At 38.6% G+C, this 11410-nt stretch overlaps 1 protein-coding gene across 2 annotated transcripts; it reads right to left on the bottom strand.

Annotated features, from left to right (window-relative positions):
- Nucleotides 1–4772: 4772 nt before the first annotated feature.
- On the bottom strand, nucleotides 4773–10394 carry pjvk (pejvakin). 2 transcript variants are annotated; one of them, XM_026157610.1, is made up of 6 exons: nucleotides 10184–10394; nucleotides 8212–8407; nucleotides 7569–7710; nucleotides 6239–6356; nucleotides 5157–5300; nucleotides 4773–5074 (listed from the first exon to the last, which is right to left on the bottom strand). In XM_026157610.1, the coding sequence occupies exons 1-6, from the start codon at nucleotides 10392–10394 to the stop codon at nucleotides 4773–4775; spliced, it is 1113 nt and encodes a 370-aa protein (XP_026013395.1). The 2 variants fall into 2 exon arrangements, with proteins under 2 accessions (XP_026013395.1, XP_026013396.1); XM_026157611.1 differs by lacking the exon at nucleotides 5157–5300.
- Nucleotides 10395–11410: the final 1016 nt, after the last annotated feature.

Below are 11410 nucleotides of genomic sequence, written 5' to 3'. Positions count from 1 at the left end.
GGAAAACTGCACGGCGCCCTCTGGTGACAAGGAGGTTAAAGTACAAGGTTTTAACATAAAAAAGGGGTTTGACTACATGCATAGCTCCCCCCTTCATAACATGTGTATCCACCTGTATAGGCCAGACCTTTTTTTAGAACTCATAAATCTGGATGGTGACAAATAATGTTGGACTGTTGATGTAGATGTTGGAGGTGACTGTGTTATCTGTGTTATTTTAATAATATTAATGTTTTTTAATCAGTCATGTTTATGCAACTAAAGATCATTTTGGAAGTAGAGCAAGATAGTATATGTGCTAGATGTCATTATAGCACATATATAGAGTTATTTAGTCTTTATCCTTCAGATGGCAATTACTCCACAGTGTTGTTATAGGAGGCGAGAGTATCTTCTCTGACACTGGTAATAAACTGCTTTTATTACCAGTTTATTTCTCAGTTGGGGACTCACACCCTCAATTTATCTAAGTTAAAGTCAGACACATGGCCATTACCCCGCATGGTTGCACACCGACGTGTTATTCTCAAGATGGGATTTCTGAAGGGAGACTTATGTAAGTATTGGTCACTGGCAGAGACAGTATTTGACCAAGTATCCCAGAGCACGATGTTCAGCTTAAAATAAATATGCAATACTTCTTAAGAATAAAGTAAACAAATTCTAAAGCTATCTTCTTAAAGGTACTTTTTATGATTAACACTGGCAGAATTTGACTACATCTTTTACCACTGGGGGCAGTGTTTCACTAGTGGTTTTCATTACCTGTGCTGATGCGTAACTTATGACAACCTGTTTCTTTTTTGCTCTCCCCATTTCCCCAAGGTGGCTTTATCTTTCCCCAGGTCTTTGTGGTTAATCTGCTTTTTAAATAACACCGGGTACAATATTGGTAATATGTGTGTTGTCAAAGGAGCTTGCAAAAAAAAGCGTCTGGACTTCTTTAAGTTGCTTGAAGACGTTTCACCTCTCATCCGAGAAGCTTCTTCAGTTCTAAGGTCAAATGGTGGAGAGTCCCAGATATAAACCTAGTGGGAGTGACCCCCCACAGAGGGACAAAAGGACCCCCTGATGATCCTCTAATCGCCTGAGCCAAGGTGGGAAACTGGGCGTGGGTCCCAATCAGCCAGAGTTTCGGGTGTGTTCATTGTGAAACCTGGCCCCACCTTATCATGCGAATTCCTGAGGTCAGATGGCCCAGGATGTGAGTGGGCGTTAAGGCGTCTGGGAAGGGATCTCAAAACTGGATTATAGATGGCAGAGAGTTGGTGTCGTAAACCCCCGCCTCTGTTCAAAGATGGTCACTCACAGTGGACATAGATGGCTTCTTTCACTCCTCTTTCAAACCATCTGTCCTCTCTGTCCAAAATGTGAACATTGGCATCCTCGAAAGAGTGTCCTTTATCCTTAAGATGCAGATGGATTGGGACCCACGCCCAGTTTCCTACCTTGGCTCAGGCGATTAGAGGATCATCAGGGGGTCCTTTTGTCCCTCTGTGGGGGGTCACTCCCACTAGGTTTATATCTGGGACTCTCCACCATTTGACCTTAGAACTGAAGAAGCTTCTCGGATGAGAGGTGAAACGTCTTCAAGCAACTTAAAGAAGTCCAGACGCTTTTCTTTGCAAGCTCCTTTGACTACGATGACCTGGATGACTGAGAACCTTCACAGAAATATGTGTGTTGTTTTCTTTATCTTTTTTTTTCACTGGAAAGCACTTTCGTCAACCATGTTGCTTTTAAAGTGCTCTATAAATAAAGTTGGATTGGATTTTAAAATAAAAGTTGAGCTGATTTTAATGTATTACAAGGAGTGTTTTTCATTATTATTTTTTAAATAAACATACAGTGTTTATATTAGATGCTGTACTAGGATTAAGCTCAAGGATGATAAAAGGTCATGTGATTTTGTTGCATTTAATTTGTATGCAGCAAAATGAAAAACAAGTTACCACATGTTATTTTTTAATTTGGTAATTAATTGATAAAATGTTAAAGTGGATCTGACAGCAGTGGATGGCGAGCCATGCACACCGGCGCCAAATAACTCACAAACCACAGCTGACATGAGTTGGATATAAACAAAGTATATCATGTAAATAAAGTATATCAGCCAACATACTGGACACTGTTCTGCTGAACAAACACATATTATCCAATATTGTAGCTGGTGTTATTTAACCCTCTGAGGTCCAGGGTATAATTGGCCGTTTTTGACTACTTTTGATTTTACCTCTACATTTCAACTTTAAAAACTGTTTATCTTGCCTTGTCATCATTATTTGTTTATCATTATTTTCAGCACAACCTCAAATATCTGAAATTTGAGTTATTTTTTCATTTTGGCATACCATATTAGCACAATTGATATAATTTCAGACAAAAAATTAAAAATCAGAGTAGAAAAAAGTTATATTTTTTACTATAAAACCCACAAACATGTTTAACAAATAATTTTCATAACTTGAAATGCAAATAGAAATCGTACATTTGTAAAAATTATGCACAAGTTTTGCAAACAACAAAGTTATAAGGTACTATTTACCTAAAAATGCAATCAAGGCCTCAGGCATTTTTTTATATAACCATTTAAATCTATTTACAGAACAATCAGGTGTGCTGCATCAAATAAAAAGGTACACAAATTATTTGTGCCAGTCCAAAAAAAAAAAAGAAAAATAGTTTGTGTCCAGTATAAGACAGAGGAGAATACCAAACCCTGCAGGTCTGACAGCAGGAGGTGCATCAGTCCTGTTTTCCATGTGGGAACAGCGTTTACACTGGAATCTGCCTTTGGTGGCTTTTTTGGAACAAATGTGACATTCACTAGTATATCTGACACACAATACCAAACAATAACTACACAACACACTAACTACAGCCTCCAAACACGCTAAACGTCACTAATGTCGCTCTGAAAACTCTCTCTCTCTTTCTTTCGATCGCCCGCTTTCCGTCGCGGGTGTCACTCCTAAAACGTCCCCCTCTCCCGAAACAACCAAGTGTCACATGTTGCCATATAATTTTTTGGATTGGCTGACATGGTAAATTTTAACACCAATAGGGAAGGGGTGTTTTTTTCTTTTTTCACTCGCAAGCGGAGAGTGTTTGCTGTCCACAGAAAACGCAGTTTTTTCCGTTCTTCCCGCTGGAAACACCGCGGTTTTGTTCAGAAAAAAACATGGCGTGAATTTTTTTTTATCATAACTGGTTTTACGTGGCCCATCGATACAATTCAAAAAATGTCGACCCAAGTTGAAATGGAGACTCTGAGTTGCTGCATCTTGTAGCTGTGTAGTCTTAAATTGGTCATGTGATTTTGACACGCTGGTGCATCAGTCAACCCCAGAGGGTTAAAGGTGCAGTGTGCACAATCTCACCACTAGATGTCAGTAGATGTGCCACAATTCAATTTTGAGGCAGTGATTCTGCTCACAACTTTGCCACTCACTCTCACTTTGGGTTGTGTCTAACCCTCATCTCCTTGCCTTTTTTGAAGAATAATTTTCTTCTTTTTTTTTGTACAATTTATTTTCAATAACACGAGAGTCATCATTATGCTGATCAGGTGTGTTCAAGCCTTAACAAAATGAATCTACTTTTCATTGGCATATGGAGAGAAAAATAAGATAAAGATCAAGCTTTCTGCAATACCTGAAACACCAGCGGAGCTACTGAAAATCAGTATCAATATTAAACTATATACTATTGTGTGTATTTTGTGAGTGTAAAAAAAGAGAAATTACACTTTATTAATTTTCTTCTTGTCTGCAGGCCATTAATAATACATTTTAAGGTAGAAACGACGGGCCACCTACAGCCATGATTGGCCACAGGGGCCAGACTTTGGACATGCCTGGGTTACACTGACTCATTGCACCATCTTGTGGTACAAATTGTTATTACACAAAAAGTGCAGCATGGCTCTCTTTAAATGTACATACATAGACTTTAAGCCATACAAAATATTTGAAAGTAGAACTTACTTTTTTACATATTTTTCATTCTTACATCTTTCAGATCATCAGACAGATTTTAATATCAGACAAAGGTAACCTGAGTAAATTAAAAATTCAGTTTTTAAACAACGATTTCATTTATTAAAGCAAATTAACTCTATTAAGGGAAAAATTCTATCCAAACCTACCTGGCACAGCATTTTACAGTTTCAAGTACCTTTAATGATGTGTTCAACCAGGTGTTCACTTAAATAATAAGTTAAAATAAGAACAGAAAGATAGAAATATGTTACCCCTAAAACATCTTATTTTCCTAGTAAAAAGACATACAGCCTTGATAATAGTAGATTAGGACATAACTATTGCTGACTTTATGGCTCTTGTGTAGTTGTGTTTCTTAGCATGTTAGAAGTGCATGTCTTTAAATAAAACAATCCCAAAGGAACAAAAATAATTTTTTAAACTGAAATTCAAGCGAGACAAATTTAAAACAGAAACTCAACATCAGTGACACACTTGGAACTTGTTCCTCACTGGCCTTCACACGATCCCTCCTCCTATCTATTTTTAATACCCTCAGTTAATAATAAATCAGCTGGCAGCTACAGTACACACACAGCACACGTGCAGAAATGCGCCGGTGCCATTGGGAAACTGAAAATGATACACCACAAAGGTACGGATAGCACCAGGTTTATGTTTACATCTTTTACTGGATCACTTGGCTGCAGCTGAAGACATGGTGTGTTGAGGCTGTCGGCAGGAGTGATAAACAGTCGCACTTGTATCACTTGTGAGAAAAAAAGGCCTTTTTCACCTCAAGGTTTTATGCCAGAGATCAAAACAGGGTACCACATGCAGCCGGACGTATTTCTGGCCCCCAGTCGAGCACTCCAGGCAGCCGTACACGGTTTCCCGCCGTTGGTTGCCCATCCCGCAGAGTGCGCAGGGGCCCTTGGGGATGTTGTGTTTGAGGAGGTTGACCCTTGTATGTGAGCTTTCCCTCAAGTAAGCGGTGGAAATGTCCGTCATGCTGGCAGCCTTCTCGTAGTAGTCGGTCACCATGTCGTCCATGTAGGTGTCAGAGTGGGTGAGCTCTTCGAATGTTCGGTCATCTACACAGGGGTTGGATTACAGTGGACTCAGTCTATCAGAAGGATGGGTCAGTTTATTTAATGAAAAATACTGTAATCATACCTGCTCTAAAGGGGTTTCCGTAGATGATCCCAGAGAGGAAGCGGCGTAGTCGCCCCATGGAGAAGCGACCAATGAAACCACCAAGCTGCTCCCTGATCTGCTCACGCTCAAAGCCTCCCTGTGACTCCGGAGCCACACAAATATCTGACACACAGGAAGAAGAAAACCAGGCGATGTGCGTTGTTTATTATTATTTTTGTAACAAATCAAAATTTCATTATTGACTTTGTATATCTCTAATAACAACTTAGTCTATGGAATGCTGGAGTAAGATTTGTTATGGTTTTGCTATGCTAAAAGTTTATTCTTGCTGCAGTATCAAACACTTCAAAAACTTTAGTAGTTGTAGTAAGGGGTGGCCAGTGTGGAGACCGAACCTGGTCTAAAAGTTCCTTCAATGCCTGGACATTAGCTTGGATGCTGTGTTCAATCACTCAAAAACATTAAATTCTTATTTAAAACACTTTATGACTTCATTCCAAGACTTCAAATGTGTGTTCACTAGCTGGTACTGAAGTGTCAGAGTCCCTCTGTGATTTTCACTACAGGAACACAAGGAGTCACGCAGCCTAACAGGTAAAGTATCTGCCATCCGACACTTTATCCATTAGATAAAGTCCCAGAAATCCAGATGAGGTTACAGGCGTTGCCCAGCTGAAATTCAGAATAATTTGTTTCTAGATGATTTCATGAAACGTGTTATCAAACCAATTCAGTAATTAACGGATGTTTTTACAACCACCATCGTCCCAAATTGATGACAAGCTTCAAACACTCAAATAAATGTCACGCAGGCTCACAATTATGGTTTCAAATCATTTTGAGTATTTCATTTTTGACTGTTTCTGACCATTTAGACTTATTTCATCACTTACACTTCACGTAGTTCTTCATACAGATTTTGTCACCTTACCTGTTGACTATAAGTTCACCTGCTTTCATAGTGACAGTTAGCCTGCAAGGCTTTAAAGACTAAAGCTAAAACTTCAAAGGGTCAGACACTTCAAAGCCATTTGAAGTGCTTCATCTCATAAACATGAATTAATTGGCTAATTAACGATTGGCATGGTTTGCCCACCTACCAAGTCGTCCATCCAGTCGAACAAAGAGCTCACAGATGCTGAAGGCGATGGTGGTGTGAGCTGGGATGACAATGGCCTTGTCTCGACCTTTGGGGTTTCTGCCGTCGTCAATCTGAAACTGGAGCAAAGCAGGAAGCTGATAATTACACATGGAAAAGGCGGTTAAACGGAGAATTTGGGATTAGGTGAGGGAAAAATGATTGAGTTAGGGCTCGTTATTTTGAGTAAATGATTGGGAGATGGATTGTTCACTGCCCTTGACGCATTTGTTTTAAATATAAGTGTTATGAATTTAAGCATGGCCCCATTACATACATAGAGACATAAAGTTTATTTCTATAGCAGATTTTCAGAACAACTTCAGCTGATCAAAGTGCTGTACACATTATGCCAAAATATACATTAACGATTTACAATCACTAATTAAACTATAAATACACATACATAAACAATAAAAGTCAATAAAACTTATCTAAATAAACAATAATTCAAGTAAATAAGACTATTTGTGCAGTAAAAGCCAGGATACTGAGCTCAACTAGAACTGGCAGTGAGTGAAAGTAAGGAGTTTTATTTAAGAATATTTAAAAATATCTGTGAAGGTTCTCAGTCATCAAGGTCATCGTAGTCTAAGGAGCTTGGAAAGAAAAGCATCTGGACTTCTCTAAGTTTCCTTAAAGATGTTTCAACTCTCATCTGAGAAGCTTTTTCAGTTCTAAGCAACTGGTGGAGAGTCCCAGATTTTCAGCCATATGGGAACGTCCCCAAGAGGGTCATGGACCCCCTAATGATCCTTTATCTAATCACATGAGCCGAGGTGGGTCACAATCAGCCAAGGTTTCGGGTGAACCCATTGTGAAGCCTAGCCCCACCCTATTATGTGACTTACTGAGGTCAAATGGCCCAGGATGTGAGTGGGCGTTAAGACACATTAAAAATGGTTGAGTAATTGGGCAGCTCTTGTGTGAAAGAGTAAATTGTTCCACAGAATGGAGACAGCCACTGAAAAATCTAGTTTTTGAGGCTGGATCTAGGAACATTCAAGAGCAGTTGGTTTCCAAACATCAAGAGTGTAGGGCTTTAAAGGTTAAGTCAAGTAGGCTGGCACCAAATCACTGAGACTCTTAAAGACAAGTTTAGGTATCCCAGTAAAGGTGTAAAAGCATGAACTACTCTTTCTTCATCTTACCAAGGAAGCTTAATTTAAAAAACTCATCAAACAGCTAAAAAAAAAACTTATGAAAAGCCAGTAAACATTAATCTAATTCTAACCCTGGATGGGTCTTGGTCCTGGAGGGTGTTAAGATAAAACAACTACAGGTATTTTTACCCTCATGGTGGTCCCTCTCATGCCAGCATGCACGGTCAGAGAGCATTGACGCGTGGTGCGAATACTCTCCACGACAACACAGAGGACACTGCGTCCGCTCTCCTTTGACTGACGAATCAGGCAGTGATCCAGGTCCACCTTCCTGGAAGATCAAAAAATGAGAGCTTGAATTAAACATGAACTCATTAACACCTGTTAAAGTCAAGCAAGGCAACATCTCTGGCTTGTATTGTCCAATTGCATGTAGCCCCTGTATGTATGTATGAAGGTGTAGAATAACATGATTGTTTATACAGGGAAACCCTCTTCTCACATTCTCCGTGTAACAAAGAGGTCGAAGGTCAGACAACTTATTGTGGACATAAGGAGAATACTTCAATGCAGATACCTGAAATATCCGATTTACAAAGTGCCATAATTTAAGAACTTTTCCTAGGGTATTTTATGCTTACTTTTCAAATTGATAAATAATTGATTAAAGAAATATATCCTTCTACTTGATTATTAATAAAGCACTACCTCAAAGTAACTTCATCTAATCTGTATTGAGAAACTATCATGATATTGATGCTTTAACATCCAGCACATGTAGATAAAAGCCCCTGCTGAGCTGCTGTTATACCCTGTCTGTCAATGCATATACCTGGAGTTGAGTTCACGCAATAACGTTGGCACCTCCAGCTCGTGTTTGGTCACAATGCCAAAGGAGGCTTTTACAGCCACTGAGTCTGACCCGCTGATGTTGAACCCCACATCATTGATGATGTGGTTCCCTAACCGACCATTGAGAGCTACATCAGATTTATCTTCGTAGTTGAGGAGTTGGTAAGAAGAAACCCCTGCAAAAGAAAACAATAGTTAAGATTATGGTTAACTTATGCTTTTGTAAGCATTAACTGTAAGTAGGTCCGACTCCAGTCCCAACAGTAAAATGGTATCTGTTCATGCATAGGTTAAATAATACTTATATAACATATAACATATACTTTAACAATTAAAGTACATTTTAGAATATTTGTGGCAGCAGTGAAACATTTTTTATAGTGTTAAAATGTTTATTTAAGAAATTAACTGGGTTTTTTTCTTAGAATGAAGAAAATTAATCATGTCTCAAAAACTTGAAAACTATAAAAATGTTTTATGTCTCACTCTAACAAACTACAGGAAGCCAAAGAACTCAAAGAACTATTTGTTATGACAAAAATTTTCAGAAGAGCGTCTCTGAATGTACAACATTCAATCTTGAAGCAGATGGGCAGCACCACATTGGTGGAGGAATTGCTTTATCAGTCAGATTAAGCTGGTGAATATATGCAGCTTTGATGTCCTTTTCACCACGGAAATAATCAAAGTTGTGATTCTCTGCACATTACTTTAAAATTATTGTCTAACTACAGTGAAAGTATTAACAACATGGCTGCTACGTGCTGAAAAATGCTTTCAGAATGACTGGCAATAGGCTTAGATTAGCTTGTTAGCCTTTTTTTGTCTGTTTTATTATTGCGTTAGATTGATAATACTCTGAAGAACTGTATAGTGATAAATAATAACAAGAAAACAGTTGGTTTTCTATGTATAGATTAAAAGCTAGGAGCAAGGGGATACAACTAGCCTAGCTAATAGTAAAGCTCCCAAATGAGCCATATTAGATGTTTTTCTGCTTGCTAACTAGCTAGCTTGTTAAGCTCCTGGGCTCCTACTCCACAAACATAAACAGTGGTCACCTCAGAAACATAACAAGCTACCAGATTTGCTCATGTGGGTTGTAAATGATTAGAGAAAACAAAGTTCGCCTAAGTTAAGATTTGTTGTGAAACCTAAAGATGACCATATTGCAAACATTACTTATTATAATTAAATAATATTAAGGCTAAAGATTATTAGAACCTACAGAAGTTCATTTGAAACTTTAGTGGAGGTAACAACGTTTTCAGATAGTAAATCAGATATGTTGGGTTTTATATTTCTTTTTGTCCATGTATCCATATAACATTTTAATTGAGGTTTTACTGACATAAAACCACTACAGACTACAGACATACTATGATCATTTTGCGTCGCACTTTTTCACTTGCAGCCAATTGCAGACAAGCATGAGAAAACTACCGGTGACCATGGCAATCTGCTAGCAACAAAGCAATGACTGCAAAGTTTTTGGTGGGTTGCGTGACTATAAAGGCTTTATGCTTGTTTTATGGTTGCGTGGTTACATCTGTTTGGGGTGTTTGCCTACACAAAGCTTATAGATAAGCGTTTTCAGATTAGATTAGATAAAACGTTATTAATCCCTCGGGTGGGTTCCTCTGGGAAATTCAGCCTATGCAAATGTGTTCCCGTTCAGTCCTTAAGGCGTGTAGCTCATTGGTGCATAGGTTGCTTGGAATCAGCGAAAAAACATCAAAGATTTAAAAAATACTGTATGTAAATTAGAGACAGTGGCTGCAGTGGACAGCAGTCTTTATATATTCAACAAAATGCAGGAGCATGATACAATACTTAGAGTGGAATAAACTTATTTTTCCCCAATCTTAAACCTTTTAAAGGGAAAAGGCTCATGTTTCAACATAAAATTTAGTTATATTTACTCAGATATGAATTTTCTGACATTAATGTACCTGCTGTGATCTCTTTCTCGCCCACCAGGATGTCTTTCAGTGAGAAAGGTGTTGAGGCATACTTGTCCTTCTTCCAAAAATGCTTCCTCCTCTTTCTGGTAACCAGGCTGAGGGGCTGGTAGCGGTCAGCCTCACTCAGGCTCGGGACAGGGATCAACCTCCCTGTGTCTCCCACCTGCTTCACAAAGTTTTTGGTCGCTGCAGCAAACATTTCTAAAGATGCATAAATATCGAACCAGGTAAAAAAAACAGCTTGTACTCGACTGCTGGGCACCCTTTGCTTGTATTGGTTATGGTGAGGAGTGCTCTCTCTCAATGGGGAAGCTGATTCGGGAGTGTTCTTACAAACTCGTGAAATGTTAAATAATGCAGGGAATTTGTAAGGGAATATGGGACAGTGAGGTGTGTGTTAACCTGATAGGTTGCTGTAGGCCTGCACCTTCCTGTCACCTCACAAATAAGGTGGAAGAAGTAATTATAAGTGCCTGTTTTGTACTTTTTGCCATCTGTATTTGGAAAATTTGATTTTCAAGGCATACTTAAAGTATGGAAGTCTATTGCTATTAAGTATTAAAGGAATTATACAGATGGTATTGTTGCTACATGTTCCTCTTTGAGTCTAATACACGAAACATCTGCTATGGCCATTAGTCTATCTTCATTCAGCCTGAAAACGGTCTGGACTTTTTCTCTTTGTCAGGGATGCCTCTGTGGTTTTTGTAGGATTAAATGTTTTTGCATCTGAGCTTTTTTTAGTTTGGATAATGTCAACCTTTCTGACTGGTGGCTTCCACACACAGTGTGTCCTGCATGCATGATGGTGGGTTGATCTCTCCTGTGGTTGCACTGCTTTCTAGTCTATACAACCAGAAATAGTATGTTTGAAGGTTTAAAGCTTTCTTGCCACAGAAGCTAAAGACAGCGTTAGCTTTCTATGCATTACACTCCCTTTAATTTTTTAACTTTTAGGTCAAAAAAAGTCATGGATTTGCTTGTAAGTGTTATTTTTGTGTTTAAAAAAAATCTTGCTGTAATTCACAGTTATATTGTTCTAAGTTGTAACCTCACCTTCTGTCACCAGTTTAGGCCATTTCATCAAGAAAACAAGACTCATTTTTGTACATAAAAATGTAGGTTTATGAGGTTAGGGTCGTATACCAGCTTTAACCATTGTGACAAATCACATTAATGAGAGTAAAACATGTACTGTTGACATGCTCAGTCTTC

Source organism: Astatotilapia calliptera, chromosome 23, assembly GCF_900246225.1.
Source record: "Astatotilapia calliptera chromosome 23, fAstCal1.2, whole genome shotgun sequence".
NCBI classification, from domain to species: domain Eukaryota; kingdom Metazoa; phylum Chordata; class Actinopteri; order Cichliformes; family Cichlidae; genus Astatotilapia; species Astatotilapia calliptera.
This window is presented reverse-complemented; position numbering and strand designations above follow the sequence as displayed.